This window comes from Chaetomium tenue (genome assembly GCF_020726465.1).
Source record: "Chaetomium tenue strain MPI-SDFR-AT-0079 chromosome Unknown F5144scaffold_5, whole genome shotgun sequence".
NCBI classification, from domain to species: Eukaryota; Fungi; Ascomycota; class Sordariomycetes; order Sordariales; family Chaetomiaceae; genus Chaetomium; species Chaetomium tenue.
In genome coordinates this window covers 4,365,524-4,383,806 of record NW_027117333.1, presented here as the reverse complement: position 1 = coordinate 4,383,806, position 18,283 = coordinate 4,365,524, and the positions used below count along the sequence as shown (strand labels likewise).

The window sequence follows — 18,283 nt, the reverse complement described above, 5'->3', positions numbered from 1 at the left end:
CCCGAATCCTCCATTACGGTCAGAGCCATCATGAGGTCGACATTCGCCGCCGCGTTGGCCGCTCTTGCAGCCCAAGAAGTTGCCGGGCATGCTACCTTCCAGCAGCTTTGGGTTGACGGCACCGATTATATAAGTCTTCCTTGTGGTGTTTCCCTACTTAGACCCGGACTAACAAGCTTAGCACGGTGGCTCTTGCGTCCGCCTGCCGAGCAGCAACTCGCCCGTCACCAACGTCGGGGGCCGCGACTTCGTTTGCAACACGGGCGCCCGCGCCGTGAGCGGCAAGTGTCCCGTCAAGGCGGGCGGGACCGTGACGGTGGAGATGCACCAGCAGCCCGGCGACCGCAGCTGCAACAACGAGGCCATCGGCGGGGCGCACTACGGCCCCGTGCAGGTGTACCTGACCAAGGTGTCGGACGCGACCACGGCGGACGGCTCGACGGGCTGGTTCAAGATCTTCTCCAACTCGTGGTCCAAGAAGTCCGGCGGCAACTCGGGCGACGACGACAACTGGGGCACCCGCGACCTCAGCAACTGCTGCGGCCGCATGGACGTCCCCATTCCCAAGGACCTCGCCTCGGGCGACTACCTGCTTCGCGCCGAAGCCCTGGCCTTGCACACGGCGGGCCAGGCCAACGGCGCCCAGTTCTACATGAGCTGCTACCAGATCAGCATCGAGGGCGGCAGCGGCACGGCGAGCCCGGCGACGGTCAAGTTCCCCGGCGCGTACAGCGCAAACGACCCGGGCATCAAGATCAACATCCACTCGGCGCTGAGCGGGTACCAGGCGCCCGGTCCGGCCGTGTACGCGGGCGGCACGAACAAGCAGGCCGGCGCCGGGTGCTCCGGCTGCGAGAAGACGTGCAAGGTCGGCTCGTCGCCCACGGCGGTGGCGCCATCCAGCGGCGGCTCCACTGGCGGGAACGGCGGTGGTGCGGCGCCCGGGGGCGGGAACGCATGCTCCGTGCAGGCGTACGGGCAGTGCGGTGGCGATGGATACTCGGGTTGCACTGAGTGTGCGGTAAGTTTTGCCCTCTCGGGATTGGGTTCGGGGGAGGTTGGCTTTGCTGATAATCGTGATAGTCCGGCTACACTTGCAAGGCGGTTTCTCCGCCGTACTATTCGCAATGCGCTCCTAGTTCTTAAGGGGCAGCTGGTAATGACCGCACATCAAGTGCCAGCGGAGGGCGAGTGAGATGCGGGGGTCGGGCTGTTGATGATTCGACAGCTGTAAACGGAAACTTGTCAGCATAGCCTTTGTTAGTAAATACGCTGCGTTCTGTACACTAAAGCCTGAATCCTCGCGACGCAACGCTGAGCGATGATGTCGAATGATGCTGCGTGAGCACAGTGGAAGGGCGAAGCTTAGGCTTCTTCTTGGCCACTATTATGCGGAAAAGGGAATGATGGTACTTTAACCGAATTTATTTGTGTTGACGCAAAAAAAGAAATGTGTGTTGGCTCGGGACCTGCGGGGCCGTCGTCTAAATGTCATATGTACGTACACCTGGCGCCCAACCTGAGAAGGGACCTGGTGCCTCTCCCAGGCATAGCCGCACCGCCTACGTCTGCAATCCACCCCTTTCCCTAGCTATCTGCTCATGATGAGCCCTTGGCCAGGCGCTCAGCCTCTAGTTCCCGCTCCGCCTGCTGGTAGTACTTGGCCGTGTCGACGCCGTGCTGGCTGTGGTTCACAAAGTTGAACCAGGGAAGGACGCCGAAAAATAGAGCCGAGTACCTCGACTGGCGGGCAGCGACACCCTGCATGGCGGGGGTCAGCTTGCTCTCGCCGTAGAGAGGCTCGCCGGCCTTGACTTTGTCGACCATCTCGCGCATGTCCATCTGAACCTCCCGGGCGTTCTCGCTCATGCCGTAAAACCGGACTGCATCACGGTCAGCAACTTCACCAGCCGAGAAGAAACAGGTCCCTCTTTCTTCCCCACGATCCACGCGGCTTCCCATAGAAATCGGTATTCCTGTGTAGGATCGCGGGGTCGGTCGTCCAAAGCAAAATTCGGGTCACGTACGGATGGAGCGCTGGTAGTAGTAGAGAAAGCCGCCAGTAAGGCCGATGAAGCCAGCTAGCCGCATGGCCTGGGCAAAGCCGCCCTTGCCGACCTGCGATGGGGCGAACCTCTCCATGGTGTAGAGCAGACCGGGGCCAGCGACGCCAGCAGCGACGCCGTGCACATAGTCAGACGTACGGGCGTACCGGACTACGCGCATAAAGTGTCTGTAGTATTGAATTGAGTCAGATTCGCTCGGGGGAGATCGCATCCGGTGCAGTGCTGGCGGGGAAGAAGGTGAAGATTGTGAAGAACGTACGGGTCATTATCGATGAGCTGATTTCGGCGTCAGTGCGGGCCGCAAGAAGCGAACAATTGGGCGTGAACTTACCGGATAGTCAGTCTTGACTGTCTTGCTCGGCCACTGATACGTCTGAGATGTTGGGTTCGACATCTTGGCGGCCGACAAGGCGTCGTTGAGAGTCGCAATGTGCTGAGCGATTGAGTCGGTCCCGTTGCCGGATTGAAGCTTCCTGGGGTCTCGAGCTCCAAGTTGTTGCTGCCTCAGGCCTAGCTGTAGTGGGATGTGGGGATGTGAGGCGTTCCACTCGGAAGCACGGCCACAACAAGCGCCACAAATGAGGCATCGGGGCCAAGACCTCTCAGCAACAACACCCATTCACAAAACCTACTATTTTTGACTTCCATCGCATGAATCAGTGCTTGGGACGACCACGCTGGCGTCACCAATCGCCGGTTCCTACCGGTTGCTTTTAGCGCTGATGATGTGGGAGTGTCGGCTCTTATAGGGTGTCAGTTGGACAACACAAAAATATTCCGAAGAAAGATTGCGATGTTTGACTCATGAGTTTCTCTCAGAACATGATCCAGAACGACCGACAGTGAACTTCAGAGGAATAACTTCTCCACCAGACGTCATTCAGGTCGTCTGAACAACGTTGCTTCTACAGGACACAATGTCGTCCATGGCTTGGCCGTCCATAAGCTGTGCGGTGTCTCCCACCTTGACAACTGCCTCCGGTCATTGGCCAACGCGGCCCAAGGTGGTCCAACGGTATGATAGCGATGTTGGAGATAAAAGCATCGCGAATCGGCCGGTTGATAAAACTTCACCCGCCATGCCATAGTTCTTCCCGGCATCTACGAAAGCGTGCCAACTGCGTATTGTTCGTCTCAATATTTGATTGAAAATCGATACGTGAGCGGTGATTAGGTATCGAATTGTGGTCCCTTGTGGGCTCAGAAGGACCAGACCCTAATTAATGAATTGGTCAACAAATCCACGCACTGATAACACTACATGTACGAGGTGCTAACAGTCCCCAAGGCAACGAATGTCTGCCTTCGAGCTATTGAATTAGATGACGCAGCATTTACCGTGGTCCATCATGTATGTCACAGATGACATCACCACTTGGGACTCTTCGGATAACTAGGGGCTCTTTGGAAGAAAGTCGAATGATCGAGGCGAGCAGAGGGTAACGTGGAAGCGTGCCGCCGGGTAGTATATAAACTGGCAGCGCCAACCCCCCGTGCTCCCAGCAGCCCCCCTCCCAACAGCCCCCTTCCCAACAATCCCCCTCCCAACAATCCCCCTCCCAACAATCCCCCTCCCAACAACCCCCCTCCCAACCCCCCTTACCTCTCTTCTTGTTAATCCGTTCTCGCCAAATCTCTTACCTCACCATGCCATCCCGTGACGACTGGCCCAAGATGCCCAATGGCTACGACTTTGATGGCCGGCACTTGCTCACCTTGGTCCGTCATGGTAGCAGTCCGTTCGATAACGAGTGGGACGTGAAGCTTCTCATTCAGGAAATCGAAGGCAGGTTTCTCGCTGTGGTGGTTGACATTCCACACGTATCCACGGGGTATAATAATTATGTAAGTTGTATCGAGCGCAACTTAAGTCTTACACCAATCATTCCAAGCCCGATGCTTACACGAAGCCGTCCGGGAAAAGGGATTTCACCTCAAGTTATCCAATGGTATGGACGTTGTAGCGCGCCTCGCCCGCGGCGATGTCAACATGCCTGGTTATGACGGCGCCCCGATCCATTTTCAAGTACCCGAGGTTATATTCGAGGCAGCGGTGTATGTGCTCCTACAGTCAGAGCCAGGTATCTTAGCGTCTCGCCTGCTTCATTATCGCCTTCCAGTGCAGCACGAGGGCCCCAAGCTTGATCGTCCCAAAGATATCACCGGCCGGCGATTGCTTGTGTTCCAAAGAGCCGTGGGGGAGGCTAGGGTGTGGGAGTGTCTCAATCCGCTTCAGAAGGTACATCCATATACCATCCCGTCATCACTTCGTACCTAGATAGGTACCACCTAGAGGTATGCTAACTCGTTGCTTTTAGTCTTGCCTTCTTTCCCGGGCAGCTCACATTCGCGCATCGCTTTACAAGTTTAAAGTCCCGCCCAAATTCGCCTCTGCCTGGCTCCTAGAACGCCTTTTCGAGCAACAACCGGACTTCTTCCCCATTCCCGTTGCTCCTACACGCGAGTTCTGCGTTGCCCTCTTCACCTCCAAGATCGAAGCAACCATAAAGGGTAATGGAGACATGATTGGATGCGAGGACGACGACAATACGGTCGGTCCAGTTGCCGCAGCGGCTAAGCAGTCGCTCCTTCGTCTCATCCCACGCATATTGCCCGAAGGCGATGACAACACGGATTTATACCGTTTCGTCCTTGATCACGGCGACTTTGGCATTCACAATATGTTGGTTGCAATGGATGAGAACAACCAGCCGGTCGTGACGTCGTTGTTCGACTGGGAGACTGGGCGCATTGTGCCAGCTATCCTGTCAGACCCGTTGATGGCGGTGACAGTCGATTTAGTCGTTGATAAAGATGCGGCGCCTTCCTTGTCCCGTTTGCCTCGCACCGTAAAAGCGGACGTGTCGGACGAGGCCGCGACATGGTCAAGGCAATATTTCAAGGTACGTTTTTGTTTAGATAACTCCCATGCTCGATATTGCTTCGCAACACCTGATTAAACAAATATTTGTAGGCCCTTTTCCTCGAGGCACCGGAGTACGAGCGCGTTCTTCGGGCGGGTGGGGACGTGCGCCATCTCTGGTTCGCCCTTCAAGACTGGAGTGGCAATAACCCCGAGAAATATTTTGGCCATTTGGGGGCTTGGGCTGAGAGAAGGTTGGAGGAACTTGGAGTGAATCAATAAGTGAACTACCTAGGTATGGGGGTGGACTTACATAGACAGTACCGAGACTAGATAGTAGGGGCAATCAATAAGCCATGTCTGGGCACTGGCCTTCAACTTCTCCCTAACGTGCGACGGATATATGCGCAATAAGGCTGTGAAGCAGCAGAACCAGAGAGGGTGTTCAGATCAGGCAATCGGGGCCGGCGACAAATCAGGTCCGTGTGCCAGGGTTTAATTGCTGAACCGAGCGGCTGGAAGCTTGGCAGCATCCGTTTGACGCGACGCGCTTTAGCATCCCAGTTCCCAATTAACGCGTCTCTCAAACAAACGACAACTCAACCAACCTACAACACGAAAAGAAAGACTAGCTAATTTGCGAAAATGCCTTCAAAGACGGCCTCCAAGGGAGCAGGTACTGCAAACCGAGGAAATACCGGAAATTTCGTCGATGATTACCTTGCCGATTGGGATGACGACCCGTTCAGGTCTGTCAGCCCTGAGCCGGCTAAGAATGACAAGGACGGGGAAGGGGAGAAAAAGAAGGATATTCTCGGCATTGACAAGGAGCTCGACCTCAAAAAGAAACCTAGGGCTCCAAGAGTAAAGCTGGATGAGACTAGGTCAGCAAACCTGGTATTTTTCACTCCTACTGCCGGCTGACCCTGATGCAGACTGCTTTCAGACAAGGGGATCCCAAAACTGAGAAAGATGGCGCCGAGGCTCAAGTTGAAGGGGAAGGGACATGAGGTAATTGTCGCAGCTCATAGTTCTAGGAGCCCCATCTAACCAACCTCAGTTTTCCGACGCCGCCCGATTGCTCTCTTTCTACCAAGAATGGCTAGACGACCTCTTTCCCAAGGCCACCTTCCTTGATGCCCTTGCCATGGTGGAGAAGACAGGCCACAAGACCACTATGCGCAGTGCCCGACAGAAATGGATCGACGAGCTCAAGCCCAGGGCGGCTATCGAGGAGGACGAAGAAGACAACCGAATTCACCGGGGAGCGGTTGGCCCGCAGCAGCCGCCTAAAGTTGCGCCAATATTCGAGACGACGGCAAAGGCCGCTGCTGAACGGGCAAAAACACCTACCGCGGATGATCTTTTTGGAGACGATCTTTACAATGCTACTCCAGTGCGGAACACTGGGAGCACTGCACCGCCCCGGCAGGTGGGAGGCGATGTTCCAGATGACGACGACTTGGATGCGTTGATGGCGGAAGCGGAGGCAGAGGCAAGAGCTCAAACGCAACGGCCCGGACCCGCCCCGTCCTCTGGGAGCATATTCGGCAACGGAGCCAGAGCTGTGGCCCCAACGACAACCGCGGGGCCTGACGACGATGATTTGGACGCGTTAATGGCCGAGGCCGAAGCGCAGTCGCTCCCAACCCGGCCGGCTCAACCAGTGGTGAACGAGAGCATTTTTGGCAACGGGGCTAAGAAACAAACCACACAAGTAACTCGCGACGAAGACGACGACCTGGATGCACTCATGGCGGAGGCAGAAGCTGAGACAGGGGTTGGCGCGGCGGGAGGATCATCCGGGGATAAGAAGACTTCGGCTCAAGCCGAAACCGGTCACCGAACAGGCGGCTTTGACGACGGCGAGGAGGCAATGGCCGAGATGGATGGTCTGTGGTGAAACTCACGTTGGAATCCAATGCAGCGGTCCCTGTATGAGCACTGCCTGGTTCAAATCTTCCATTACCTAGCAACCCAATGGCCCCTGAGTCAGCTTTTCGAATCACAAGACACAGCATTCCAATACTCAACTAGCTTTGCGGGAGAGTTCAAATTGGTGCGGCCAAGTGGCCAACACACAAACTGTGATTAGTATACGGAATAGCGCCTATATCCGTTCGGATCCGGCGGCATCACCGTCCTTTCAACCTTCAACCCCGGAGTCGCTCCGTATACCCGAAACCGAAGCGCTGCTCCCGGGTAGCTTCGGTTCCCACACCCCGGCCTTGGCGGGGCCAAGCTTTCCTAGATCTTGATCACCAACCCGACTCTCCTCCGTTCCCTCTTACACTCGCTCCTGTCAATTAGCTGCTTCAACGACACGTTTTGGCCGCAACTCGCCCATTGACAACAACCACAGCAGCTCAATGCTGCGTACAATCATCCCCCACGTCCCCCGGCGGACCGCATCGTTAAGGCCGCTGTCCGCCCTCGTCTCCGGTCCCGCTGTCACATGCTCCCGTCGGCTCATATCGGCCTCTAGCCGAATGGCCTCGCCGCTACCACCCCTCGATCCCTCGATCCCGTCCACCGCACCCGCAAAATCATACCAGCTTCTCCCGGAGGCACAAAAGGCAGGCGCGGCAGAGGATGCGCTGCACCAACAACAAGTGAAGGATGTTGAGGCGTGGTGGGCGTCACCCCGGTTCGCCGGGATCAAACGCGACTGGACGGCCGCCGACGTGGTGAGCAAGCGCGGTTCGCTACAACAGTCCTATCCGAGCTCGGTGATGGCGCGCAAGCTTTGGAACCTCATCCGCGAGCGCGAGGCGGCCGGCCAGCCGATCCACACCATGGGCGCCATCGACCCCATCCAGATGACGCAGCAGGCGCCACACCAGGAGGTGCTCTACATTTCCGGGTGGGCGTGCTCGTCCCTTTTGACGACGACCAACGAAGTATCGCCGGACTTTGGCGACTACCCATACAACACGGTGCCCAACCAGGTGCAGCGCATGTTCAAGGCCCAGAGCATGCACGACCGCAAGCACTGGTTCTTGCGATCCCAGATGACGGCCGAGGAGCGTGCCAAGACACCCTACGTCGACTACTTCCGCCCCATTATCGCCGATGGCGACACGGGCCACGGTGGACTGACGGCCGTCATGAAGCTGGCCAAGCTGTTCGCCGAGAACGGCGCTGCGGCGGTGCACTTTGAAGATCAGATGCACGGCGGGAAGAAGTGTGGCCACTTGGCGGGCAAGGTACTCGTCCCAACGGGCGAGCACATCAACCGGCTGAAGGCGGCCCGGTTCCAGTGGGACGTTATGGGCACGGAAAACCTGGTCATTGCGCGCACCGACTCGGAGAGCGGCAAGTTGTTGTCATCGTCGGTCGACGTGCGCGACCACGAGTTTATTCTCGGTGTGGCGGACCCGGCTGCCGAGTCGCTTGCTGAGACGCTTGCGACTATGGAAGCCAAGGGCGCTTCGGGAGCCGAGATCGACGCGTTCGAGGCGCAATGGGTGAAGAACACCAAGCTTGTCACGTTTGACGAGGCAGCTGTCGCCCACTTCGAAGCCAACGGTGTCAGTGCGGACAAGATTGCCACTTACACCTCGGCCGTCGCTGCCGACCGCGACATGGGCATCACCTCCCGGCGCAAGCTCGCCGAGTCCCTCACACCTAACAACCCGGTCTACTGGAACTGGGACGTCCCGCGCACGCGCGAAGGCTTTTACCACTTCCGCGCAGGCATGGCCCCCGCCACCAAGCGCGCGCTCGCGTTCGCGCCCTACGCCGACATGCTCTGGGTGGAGACGGGTGACCCCAACGTGAAGGTGTGCGCGGACCTCGGGCGCGCCGTGCGATCCCGCTTCGCCGGCAAGCCGCTCGTCTACAACCTGTCGCCGTCGTTCAACTGGATGGCGCACGGGTTCACGCCCGAGTCCCTACAGGGCTTCATCTGGGACATTGCGCGGGAAGGGTTCGTGCTGCAGCTGGTCAGCCTGGCGGGCCTGCACAGCACGGCGACCATCAGCAGTGAGCTGGCGAGGCGGTTTAAGGGGGAGGGCATGGCGGCGTATGTGGAGCTCGTGCAGAAGCCTGAGAAGGAGCTCGGTGTAGACGTGCTCACGCACCAGAAGTGGAGTGGGGCCAATTATGTGGATGCGGTGCTGGGGCATATCCAGAGCGGGAGCTCGGGGAGCAAGAGTATGGGCGAGGGGAATACGGAGGGGCAGTTTGTGTAGACCACTGGACTGTAATTTCATGCTGTACTGGGATTATGTACGCACGTATGTACATACATACACAGTAGGTAAGTTAGAAAGAGGTTCGTTGGGTAGAGTATCAGAGTCAATGTAACAGCAGCAGTGCCCAATCCGTGTTAGTCCGACAGTGTGGAGGAGGAGAGGTGGGAGTTGTTCTGGACTTCGAACCCTGAGAGGGCGCGCTGGGCGGTCCCATGACCTCTTATCGTTCTGTTTACTGGTCTGGCTGGCTTATCTCTACCCCGCCGATTGCGCTTCAACACCATCCCCGCCGTCTAGGAAACATCAAACAACTCTATAACCTGATTTACACTCTGTAAAACTGATTTGTTGTTGCAATGGCTTCCTCGGGTCGTGGCCGTCTAGCTGGCAAAAATGCGGTGATCACTGGTGCTGCCGGGTAAGTTGGATGCAGAGTCACATTCCTTGCCGAATGCAAGTCGTGTAACGACTTGGTGTACCTTAGGCGAGCATGAGAACAAGAGACGCAACTAACACTGTTTAGCGGCATCGGTCTTGAGACCAGCATCCTGTTTGCGAAAGAAGGCGCCAATGTGCTCATGACGGACATCTCGCAGGAGGCCTTGGACAAGGCCCTGGCCAAGGTCAAGCAGCTCGTGCCCAACGCCGGCCGCCTTGAGACCAAGGTAGGATATCCGCTTGTTAGTCATATATTCAGGAATAAACACTGATAACTTGGCGGTAAACAGCGCTGCGACGTCTCCAAAGAAGCCGACGTCCAGGCCAGCGTCGAGCACCTCGATTCCTGGGGCGGGCTGGACGTCATCTTCAACAACGCGGGCATCATGCACGCGCGCGACGACGACGCTCTCAACACGCCCGAGGAGATCTGGGATCTGACCCACAACATCAACGTCAAGGGCGTCTGGTTCGGCTGCAAGCACGCCGTGCTGGCCCTGCGCCGCAACAAGAAGGCGCGCGGCAGCATCATCAACACGGCCTCGGTCGTTGCCCTCGTGGGGTCTGCCACCCCGCAGCTCGCCTACACGGCCAGCAAGGGCGCCGTTCTGGCCCTTACGCGCGAGCTCGCCATCGTCCACGCCCGTGAAGGGTTCCGCTTCAACAGCCTGTGTCCGGCCCCGCTCAACACGCCGCTGCTGCAGGACTGGTTGGGCGACGACGCCGCCAAGCGCCACCGCCGCGAGGTGCACTTCCCGACGGGGCGGTTCGGCGAGGCCATTGAACAGGCGCAGGCCGTGGTGTTTTTGGCAAGCGACGAGAGCAGCTTCGTCAACGGGTCTGACTTCGTCGTCGACGGCGGTATGAGCAAGGCATATGTCACGCCCGAAGGCCCGGCTGCGGCGCCGCCAGTCAACAATGCGCTCAAGGATAGCCTCGAGTGATGAAATGTGGGAAGGGATGGATGGGTTGCCATTCTTAGAGAAGAGAAGGGGTTGGGTGGTAATCATGAAAAGGATCATAACGGAGATAGATCATAGATGAATTACCCCTGATATTCTCCGTTTGGAAATATATCTAACTTTGTGTAGGGCAACGTTTATCAGCAACCCCTCGAGGTGTCAATCATGTGAGCTTGGTATAGCGGACAGTCCTTGAAGAAACACTCTTGCGTCTGCCCCTGCTTTTCTATGGTACGATGCCTTCCAGCACATGGCTTCAGGAGACTCCAGATCTTACGGGTTCCTCATTGGGCTTCTTCCAATGTTTCGCTCAGAGCTACCTGGGTATAGGAGCGGTATGTTATACAGTGTTCATTGGCCTAGGGTGGACTGCGTGCCTTCCCGCCCTCTCCCCGTCCCACCCCGTCACCGCTTTCATCTCAATAATATGCGCACCACCTGCCGCCACACCTTCCCGCCAGTGATATATATACAAGTTCCGAGGTCACACCGTCACCGCCTCCTCCTAATTGAAGTTGAACACCGGTTTAGCTCAGCGGTATTGGGAGGAGGACCGGTTGGACACCAATCGAAAGAGGACCGGTTCGACTCCCCCTCGCGGCGCAAAACTCTCTTTTCAGGGTTTTCGTAACTACCAACCCTCATTCGACCGGCGAATGGGGCTTGGTGGTGAGCTTTTTATATTTATTTCCGATGTCCCCGAATCCTCCTTTTCCTCCCCCATCTCAGCTTGCTCAAAACAACAACAAAACAACAACACCGAGGGCGTGTGCGGAGCAACAGTGATAGGCCTAAAAGGCATGGCAAAATAGGTCCATAGCACCATTCTGGGTCTGCATCACTTCAGACCCACTAGGTACCTAAAAAGGAGTCAAATTCATTAACTGAGAAAATCCCAGGCCGTGTCCATCTGACGACTTTGAACAATCTTGTACATATATACAACAAAACCTCAAGATGCTGAGCGGAGCCTCAATTGTCTCACGCCAGATAGTGCGGAACCTCCGATCCGTCACTCAACAGCAACAGCCATGCGGCGTCGACCTTACCTTCCTCAGAGCCTACAGATGGACCTCGCCGGGCACTATCGACTTCGACAATACGCGACGCCGAGCCGCAAAAACCGATGAAGTGCGCTTTAAGTACGATTCAGTCAAGCTGAAACCGGGTGCCTATCTCATCGACTTTATCGAAACGGTTCAAATGCCGCGGGATTGCATGGGGAGTATTTTTGGCAGGTCGACGCTCTGGCGGTCTGGTGTGGCAATTCAGGCTGGGGTGGTGGACGCGGGTTATGAAGGTGCGTTGGGGGCCTTGATGGAAGTCAAGAATACTGCTGGGCTTCATCTCGTCAGAGGAGCCAGACTGGCGCAAATGGTCGTCTATCCGATGCAGGAGGCGGTCGAGGGATACAATGGTATTTATCAGTTGTCGGGAAATAGCACTGGCCTTGACGGAACGGGGGTTAACGGCGAGAGGAGATGAATCCATTGATGCATTCGCGATTGTGTATTCGTATGTATTGTATGGATGTACATACCCAAGTTTGAGATAGGGTTTGGCTGGAGAGTGCATGAGTAAGAGAAAAGGGATAACTAAGTCGTTGACCGAACCATCCCTTACAAAATCTGTGGCCGCCTTTCAAATTCATGGTTTCCACTCCCATGTAATAGACCATCTACATTGTTGTTCGGCTTCTGGTTGTTTTTGAAGAAGAGAGTGAGTAGATTCCCGGAGTGGTTGAGCTGAGTGCTCGAGGGGGTGGAATGCCCCGCAGTTGTCCCATCCCGCTCTCGACCCCGCCAGCCAGGGCAACCCACCACAAAAGCCCCACTGGTAACTCGGCCCCTTCTATTCGTAGCTCTACTGTCTCTTGTCAACGAACTGGATACCTCTACTGCGTTTGCGTGGGATTGGGCATTTCCAACACTCCAACACTTTTCCACCAACATCACAGGAAAGTTTGTCCAATCTAGCGACAGCTTCTACCCGCAGGCCAGCTTGGCCTACCCCACGCCAACATGGCATCAGAACTCAGCGACGCCATGCAAGCGCTACACCTTGATGGCGATACTTCGTTCGATGCCATTGACGACATTCTCGACAAGACTGTCACACCCGAACCCAAGCCCCAAGACCCCGACCAACTTCGCGCCGAGCTTGAGGCGAAATACCTCTCTCCCTCGACAACCTTCTCAGACCAATGGCTCGACAAACTACAGCAGCGCTGGGACATCCCAACCGACTACTCCCTACTCTTCCGCGTCGCCCCGACCCAATCTCGCACCGTCACGCGCTTTATCCGCCACGGCCTCGAGGGTCGCGTCACAGGCTACCGCAACGTCACCGTTCCAGCCTCCCATGCCACCGCCAAGTCAAGCACGTCCATGCTGCGGAAGCCCGCCGGCCGAGCCGACTTTGTGCGCGGCGCTGCCGGGTTCTTTCCCTTCGCTCCGGGCGGTTTGGAAGGCATCGAGTCGGCCGCCGCCTTAGAGGACCAGCTTCGGGCCTCGTCGGCTGCTGCGGAGGAGGGCGATAGCAGGAAGAAACTCGAGAAGGTCATCACACTTGGCGAGGGGGGTCTGCTTGAGATTGCACCCGGCCTTGAGCGGGGCATCGACTTTAGCAAGAGGAGGAAGCTTGCCGATGCCGACAGCGAGAGGCAGGCGAAGGAGGTCGAAGAGGTGTTGGATCAGGAACCGGAGGCTGCGCCTGGCGCTGAGGATGAAGCGGACGGGAAACCGCGCGCCGATGGCGACGAAGAGGGGGATGAGGACGAAGACGAGGATGTGGAAGATATCGACTCCATTCTGCCCGTCGAATTCCCCGCCCTAGAACCTCGCGGCACACTCGCGGCGTCCAGCGCTAGGAAGGCTGGTCGTGAGTGGGCCCACATGGTCGACATCAACCGCCCGATGCCCAACTTCCGCGAGCTTGTGCCGGATATGGCGAGAGAATGGCCATTCGAGTTGGACACGTTTCAAAAGGAGGCAATCTACCACCTGGAGAACGGCGATTCGGTATTCGTTGCGGCACATACCTCGGCAGGCAAGACAGTGGTTGCCGAGTACGCCATCGCCCTCGCGGCAAGGCACATGACTAAGGCCATCTACACCTCCCCTATTAAGGCGTTGAGTAACCAGAAGTTTCGCGACTTCAGGCAGACCTTTGACGAAGTCGGCATTTTGACCGGCGATGTGCAGATCAACCCCGAGGCTAGTTGCCTGATCATGACGACTGAGATTCTCAGGAGTATGCTTTACCGTGGAGCAGATCTCATCCGTGACGTCGAATTCGTCATCTTCGATGAGGTTCATTACGTCAACGATTTTGAGCGTGGCGTGGTGTGGGAAGAGGTCATCATCATGTTGCCTGAGCATGTCACGTTGATTCTGCTCTCCGCCACCGTGCCGAACACGCACGAGTTCGCATCCTGGGTTGGCAGGACGAAACAAAAGGACATTTACGTCATCTCGACACCGAAGCGGCCGGTTCCGCTAGAGCACTACCTCTGGGGCAACAAGAATATCTACAAGATCGTCGATTCGGACAAGAACTTTGTCGAAAAGGGCTGGAAGGACGCCAACATGGCGATCCAAGGCAAGGATAAGGTAAAGACGCTTCCTCCAGCCACAGCACAGCCAACACGTGGTGGGGCCAACGGTAGAGGGGGCCGCGGCGGGCAGCAAAGAGGTGGAAATCAGCAACGTGGTGGTGGTAGAGGTGCTGGCCAACAGCGAGGTCGGGGCGGGCCTCCTCGTGCAAGCCACGCTCCTGGTCACATGGGGCGGGCGGGGAGGCCCGGCGGATACACGTCCGCCGCCCAAGACAAGAATCTTTGGGTCCATCTGGTACAGTTCTTGAAGAAGGGGACCCTACTTCCGGCCTGTATCTTTGTCTTCTCCAAAAAGCGTTGCGAGGAGAATGCCGATGCACTGAGCAACCAGGATTTCTGCACCGCCCAAGAAAAGAGCGCTGTGCACATGCTCATTGAGAAGTCGATTGCGCGGTTGAAGCCTGAGGACCGCGTGCTTCCCCAGATCATCAGACTAAGAGAGTTGCTCTCGCGCGGCATTGCCGTCCACCATGGCGGGCTGTTGCCCATCGTCAAGGAGCTCGTCGAGATGCTGTTCGCCCAGACGCTGGTCAAGGTTTTGTTTGCTACGGAGACTTTCGCTATGGGCTTGAATCTTCCGACTAGGACCGTTGTCTTCTCCGGGTACCGGAAGCACGATGGACATTCGTTCCGCAACCTTCTCCCTGGCGAGTACACTCAGATGGCCGGCAGGGCAGGGAGGCGCGGTCTCGATACCGTCGGTTCCGTCATCATTGTCCCTCCAGGAGGTGGCGAGGCGCCTCCCATCACGGACCTCCGACAGATGATACTCGGCGAGCCTAGCAAGCTCCGATCACAGTTCCGGCTCACGTACAACATGATTCTCAACCTCCTGCGCGTCGAGGCCCTCAAAATCGAGGAAATGATTAAGCGAAGTTTCTCAGAGCACGCCACTCAGCAGCTTTTGCCCGAGCACGAGAAGGCAGTCAAAGTGTCTGAGGCAGACTTGGCCAAGGTCAAGAGAGACTCATGCCCGGTCTGCGATGGCCACATGGACGAGTGCCATCAGGCCGGTGAGGACTTCAAGCAGCTGACGGTAGACCTGTATCGCATGTTGCTGGTCAACCCTATCGGCCGGAAGATGTTCACGCCTGGGAGGTTGATTGTGTGGATGAAGGAAGGCGTCCGCACACCGGGTATTCTGCTGTCCGAAGGAGCGATCGTTAAGAGCAGCGCGGCAAATCCCATGTTTCAAATCCTCGAGATCAGGACCAACCGGGAGATCCGTAATGACACAGATCTCCTTCCATTTGTACCAGCATTCCGGAAACATTTCACTCCGCTGCCGCAAGCCAAGAAGCAAATCTTGACAAAGACGCTGCAAATCCCGATGACAGACCTCGTCTGTCTCACAAAACACATTGTCAAGGGTATCGTACCGGATATCTTTGGCGGCGAGGGCTACATGAGGGCCAAGGATAAGCTGCACCAGGTTTGCCGGACCTGGAACACGGATATGTGGGACGAAATGGACCTGAGTCGGATCCGTAACCTCGCGGTCCACGACATTGTGAGTAAGCGGCGAGAAGCCGAGGTCAAAGTAATCAAGTCGCCAGCCTCCGGCTGCCAAACATTCTTGAAACACTACGCCATGTGCCACGACCAGTGGCTCATCCAAACTCACATAAAGCAGCTCCGCGAGACCCTCTCAGAACAAAACCTGCAACTCCTCCCCGACTACGAGCAGCGCATCCAGGTCCTCAAAGACCTTTCCTTCATCGATGATGCCAGCCGCATCCAGCTGAAGGGCAAGGTCGCGTGCGAGGTGCACTCGGGCGACGAGCTCGTCCTGACGGAGCTCATCCTGGAGAACGTGCTTGCCGACTACGAGCCCGCCGAGATCGCCGCCCTGCTCTCGGCCTTTGTCTTCCAGGAGAAGACCGACTCGGTCCCGCGGCTGACGGCCAACCTCGAGCGCGGCATGAAGACCATCGTCGATCTCTCGGAGAAAGTCAACAACGTCCAGACGCTGCACCAGGTCATCCAGACGAGCGATGAGAGCAACGACTTCGTGTCTAAGCCCCGCTTCGGCCTGATGGAGGTCGTCTATGAGTGGGCACGGGGCATGAGCTTCAAGAATATTACGGACTTGACCGACGTGCTGGAGGGTACCATTGTCAGGACCATCACGCGGCTGGATGAGACGTGCCGCGAGGTGAAGAATGCTGCGCGCATCATTGGCGACCCGGATCTGTACCAGAAGATGGCGGCTGCGCAGGAGATGATTCGGAGGGATATCACAGCTGTGGCGAGTTTGTACATGTAGGCATCTACTGCATGACTGCTGCGAGTCTTGCGGTGGCGGTGGCGGTGGGTTATGACGCCTACATTCTGTGCGGAGTCATGCATTGGGAAGACAAAATGGGATGAGCATAGCATGGATGTACGGATTGCTTAATGACGAAATTTCCTGAGCAAACCTGTCAAGTGACCAAGGCGATGTTCCACATGCAAGATGATGGAGGAAGCGCATTTCATGAACGGCAGCTGCGTGGTAATCATAAATTCCTAACCCAAAAGAATCAATGGCAGCGTAAACCTTCCGCTCCGTCGTAGCGACCTAATCATCGTGAACCCAAGCAACCAAAACGCCATGTAGAAATACTCCTTGAGGCTGAAGAGCAACAAGGAGGATCTAGCCCGAATACCACGTCCGCCCTTTGTAACCGTATGTGTGTGGTTGGTGCCCGCGACAATCAACATTTCCATCACCTTCCAAAAGTTCCATGTTATCCAACGCAACCCCCCCTAGCACGTCCACCGATCAAGCCCGGAGTGCCCGCAGCCGTTGTTGTAGCGCATCCTCAACCTCGGGCGTGGGCTCTGCGGGCTCCTTGACGGGGTCAACCTTGCTAGTCGACGCCTCGTTCAGCTCCTGGCCCAGTTCAAGCCCCGCGTCATCGGCCAGCTTGCCTAGCAGTTCTTGCACTGAGTCATCGCTGACCTGGACTGACGTATTCTGCGTCATGGCATCCTGGTAGATGCCGTTGTTCATTGCGTATTCCTCGTTCTGCGAGCGGAACTGTTCCAGAGTCAGGAGCGTCTTCTCCGGGTTAGCGCTACGCTGGGCCCGCTGCATCGTCTTGGATGATTGTGACATCATGGTCGTCATGCGGTTCATAGCGTTGTTGGCCTGGATCTGCGCTAGGGAGAGTTCGGCAATGTCGGCGGCTTGGTCCATTTGCGCAGCGATCGCTTGCTTAGCCAGGAGCATGCGGGCTTTTTGGGCGGCTTGCGCGGTCTCGCCCTTTTTAAGAAGCTATAGTGGGAGAAATGGGTGTTAGTGATACTATCTACATGCTCTTCTCTTCCTAATCGGTGAGAATCGGGGTTCGAGCGGGAATGCCAGTAGGTGGGAATACGGAGGCGTACATTCTGGATCTGTTTCTTGAGTTCGTTGTCCTGCTTGGCGGCTTTTTGCGCCTCCCGACGGGCTTGTTTTGCGTTGAACTACACGACGTCAATGTCAGGTCATTCCGACTCGTATTGCTGCCCCGATCGGTGCCTGGGCGGCCGCAAAGGTGTTTCCCAGCGGAGCGCGGGGTTGAGGATGCTTCGTACCCGGGCCTGGAACTCGGTTTGCATGTCCCGGGAGAGTTGGCGGTTCGACATGGTTCTTTCTGGCTTTTGTCTCGTAGACAATAGTCGCGATTGATTATCTTGAAGAAAGCAAAAAAGAATTGCTGTGTTGCGTTGCGTTGCGTTGCGTTCCGTTGCGTTAACTACTTCAACCAGGACCAGAATCGCGGCTGACTTGTTGAGCAAGTGGCGAACAAGGGGGCCAGGCTGACCGTTTCCAGGCTCCGAAGTCGCCTCCTGTTGGTCAACCGAGGCGGGGCGCAGATAACGGCGGGGCTGCAATGGCCCCATGACGCACCATCTGTGGCTGGTGCTGCAGGGATTGTGCTTGCCCTCTGGAATCATAAGCGTCAACGTTTCTTCTTCCCGTTGCAGAATGCGCGTGCGCCTGGGTTTGTGGGCAGGGATCAAGTGGGCCGACGTGCAAGCCACACGATGACCCGCAGCTTGCACATGGATGGGCCCGGTTGACTTTTCGAGCATTGAAGAGCATTTTTTTCACCTTGCCATCTTTATATTTTCGGATTGACCGCAAGGTGTTTCCTCCTCGACCCAGTCCCAGT

General features: G+C 56.7%; 9 protein-coding genes across 9 annotated transcripts; 7 read left to right on the top strand and 2 right to left on the bottom strand.

The window, feature by feature from the left end:
• Positions 1 to 30: 30 nt before the first annotated feature.
• Positions 31 to 1,446, top strand: F5144DRAFT_537538 (glycosyl hydrolase family 61-domain-containing protein; the record flags this gene model as incomplete). Its single annotated transcript, XM_066787078.1, has 3 exons — positions 31 to 147; positions 182 to 1,021; positions 1,084 to 1,446. The coding sequence occupies 3 exons, from the start codon at positions 31 to 33 to the stop codon at positions 1,144 to 1,146; spliced, it is 1,020 nt and encodes a 339-aa protein (XP_066642179.1). The 3' UTR covers positions 1,147 to 1,446.
• On the bottom strand, positions 1,411 to 2,537 carry F5144DRAFT_580168 (NADH-ubiquinone oxidoreductase complex I, 21 kDa subunit-domain-containing protein). Its single transcript, XM_066789358.1, has 4 exons — positions 2,398 to 2,537; positions 2,326 to 2,342; positions 2,028 to 2,233; positions 1,411 to 1,883 (listed from the first exon to the last, which is right to left on the bottom strand). Exons 1-4 carry the CDS (start codon positions 2,458 to 2,460, stop codon positions 1,600 to 1,602), a joined length of 570 nt encoding a protein of 189 aa, XP_066642178.1. The 5' UTR covers positions 2,461 to 2,537; the 3' UTR covers positions 1,411 to 1,599.
• Positions 2,538 to 3,651: 1,114 nt separating this feature from the next.
• On the top strand, positions 3,652 to 5,393 carry F5144DRAFT_324993 (3-hydroxybutyryl-CoA dehydratase). Its single transcript, XM_066784079.1, has 4 exons — positions 3,652 to 3,911; positions 3,991 to 4,305; positions 4,385 to 4,969; positions 5,041 to 5,393. The coding sequence occupies exons 1-4, from the start codon at positions 3,714 to 3,716 to the stop codon at positions 5,209 to 5,211; spliced, it is 1,269 nt and encodes a 422-aa protein (XP_066642177.1). The 5' UTR covers positions 3,652 to 3,713; the 3' UTR covers positions 5,212 to 5,393.
• F5144DRAFT_324935 (chromosome segregation in meiosis protein 3) lies at positions 5,301 to 7,190 on the top strand. Its single transcript, XM_066784077.1, has 3 exons — positions 5,301 to 5,813; positions 5,865 to 5,940; positions 5,990 to 7,190. The coding sequence occupies exons 1-3, from the start codon at positions 5,575 to 5,577 to the stop codon at positions 6,830 to 6,832; spliced, it is 1,158 nt and encodes a 385-aa protein (XP_066642176.1). The 5' UTR covers positions 5,301 to 5,574; the 3' UTR covers positions 6,833 to 7,190.
• A 509-nt stretch (positions 7,191 to 7,699) lies between these two features.
• On the top strand, positions 7,700 to 9,393 carry F5144DRAFT_580148 (isocitrate lyase). Its single transcript, XM_066789357.1, has one exon. It carries the CDS (start codon positions 7,725 to 7,727, stop codon positions 9,120 to 9,122), a length of 1,398 nt encoding a protein of 465 aa, XP_066642175.1. The 5' UTR covers positions 7,700 to 7,724; the 3' UTR covers positions 9,123 to 9,393.
• F5144DRAFT_324929 (uncharacterized protein) lies at positions 9,315 to 10,752 on the top strand. The gene is made up of 3 exons (XM_066784076.1): positions 9,315 to 9,543; positions 9,649 to 9,790; positions 9,854 to 10,752. Exons 1-3 carry the CDS (start codon positions 9,482 to 9,484, stop codon positions 10,505 to 10,507), a joined length of 858 nt encoding a protein of 285 aa, XP_066642174.1. The 5' UTR covers positions 9,315 to 9,481; the 3' UTR covers positions 10,508 to 10,752.
• A 258-nt stretch (positions 10,753 to 11,010) lies between these two features.
• Positions 11,011 to 12,252, top strand: F5144DRAFT_580143 (dUTPase-like protein). The gene has a single exon (XM_066789356.1). The coding sequence runs from the start codon at positions 11,483 to 11,485 to the stop codon at positions 12,008 to 12,010; it is 528 nt and encodes a 175-aa protein (XP_066642173.1). The 5' UTR covers positions 11,011 to 11,482; the 3' UTR covers positions 12,011 to 12,252.
• A 52-nt stretch (positions 12,253 to 12,304) lies between these two features.
• F5144DRAFT_580142 (NUC185 domain-containing protein) lies at positions 12,305 to 16,613 on the top strand. Its single transcript, XM_066789355.1, has one exon. The coding sequence runs from the start codon at positions 12,547 to 12,549 to the stop codon at positions 16,405 to 16,407; it is 3,861 nt and encodes a 1,286-aa protein (XP_066642172.1). The 5' UTR covers positions 12,305 to 12,546; the 3' UTR covers positions 16,408 to 16,613.
• F5144DRAFT_580139 (uncharacterized protein) lies at positions 16,614 to 17,939 on the bottom strand. Its single transcript, XM_066789354.1, has 3 exons — positions 17,703 to 17,939; positions 17,514 to 17,591; positions 16,614 to 17,400 (listed from the first exon to the last, which is right to left on the bottom strand). The coding sequence occupies exons 1-3, from the start codon at positions 17,751 to 17,753 to the stop codon at positions 16,906 to 16,908; spliced, it is 624 nt and encodes a 207-aa protein (XP_066642171.1). The 5' UTR covers positions 17,754 to 17,939; the 3' UTR covers positions 16,614 to 16,905.
• Between the last annotated feature and the right edge of the window lie 344 nt (positions 17,940 to 18,283).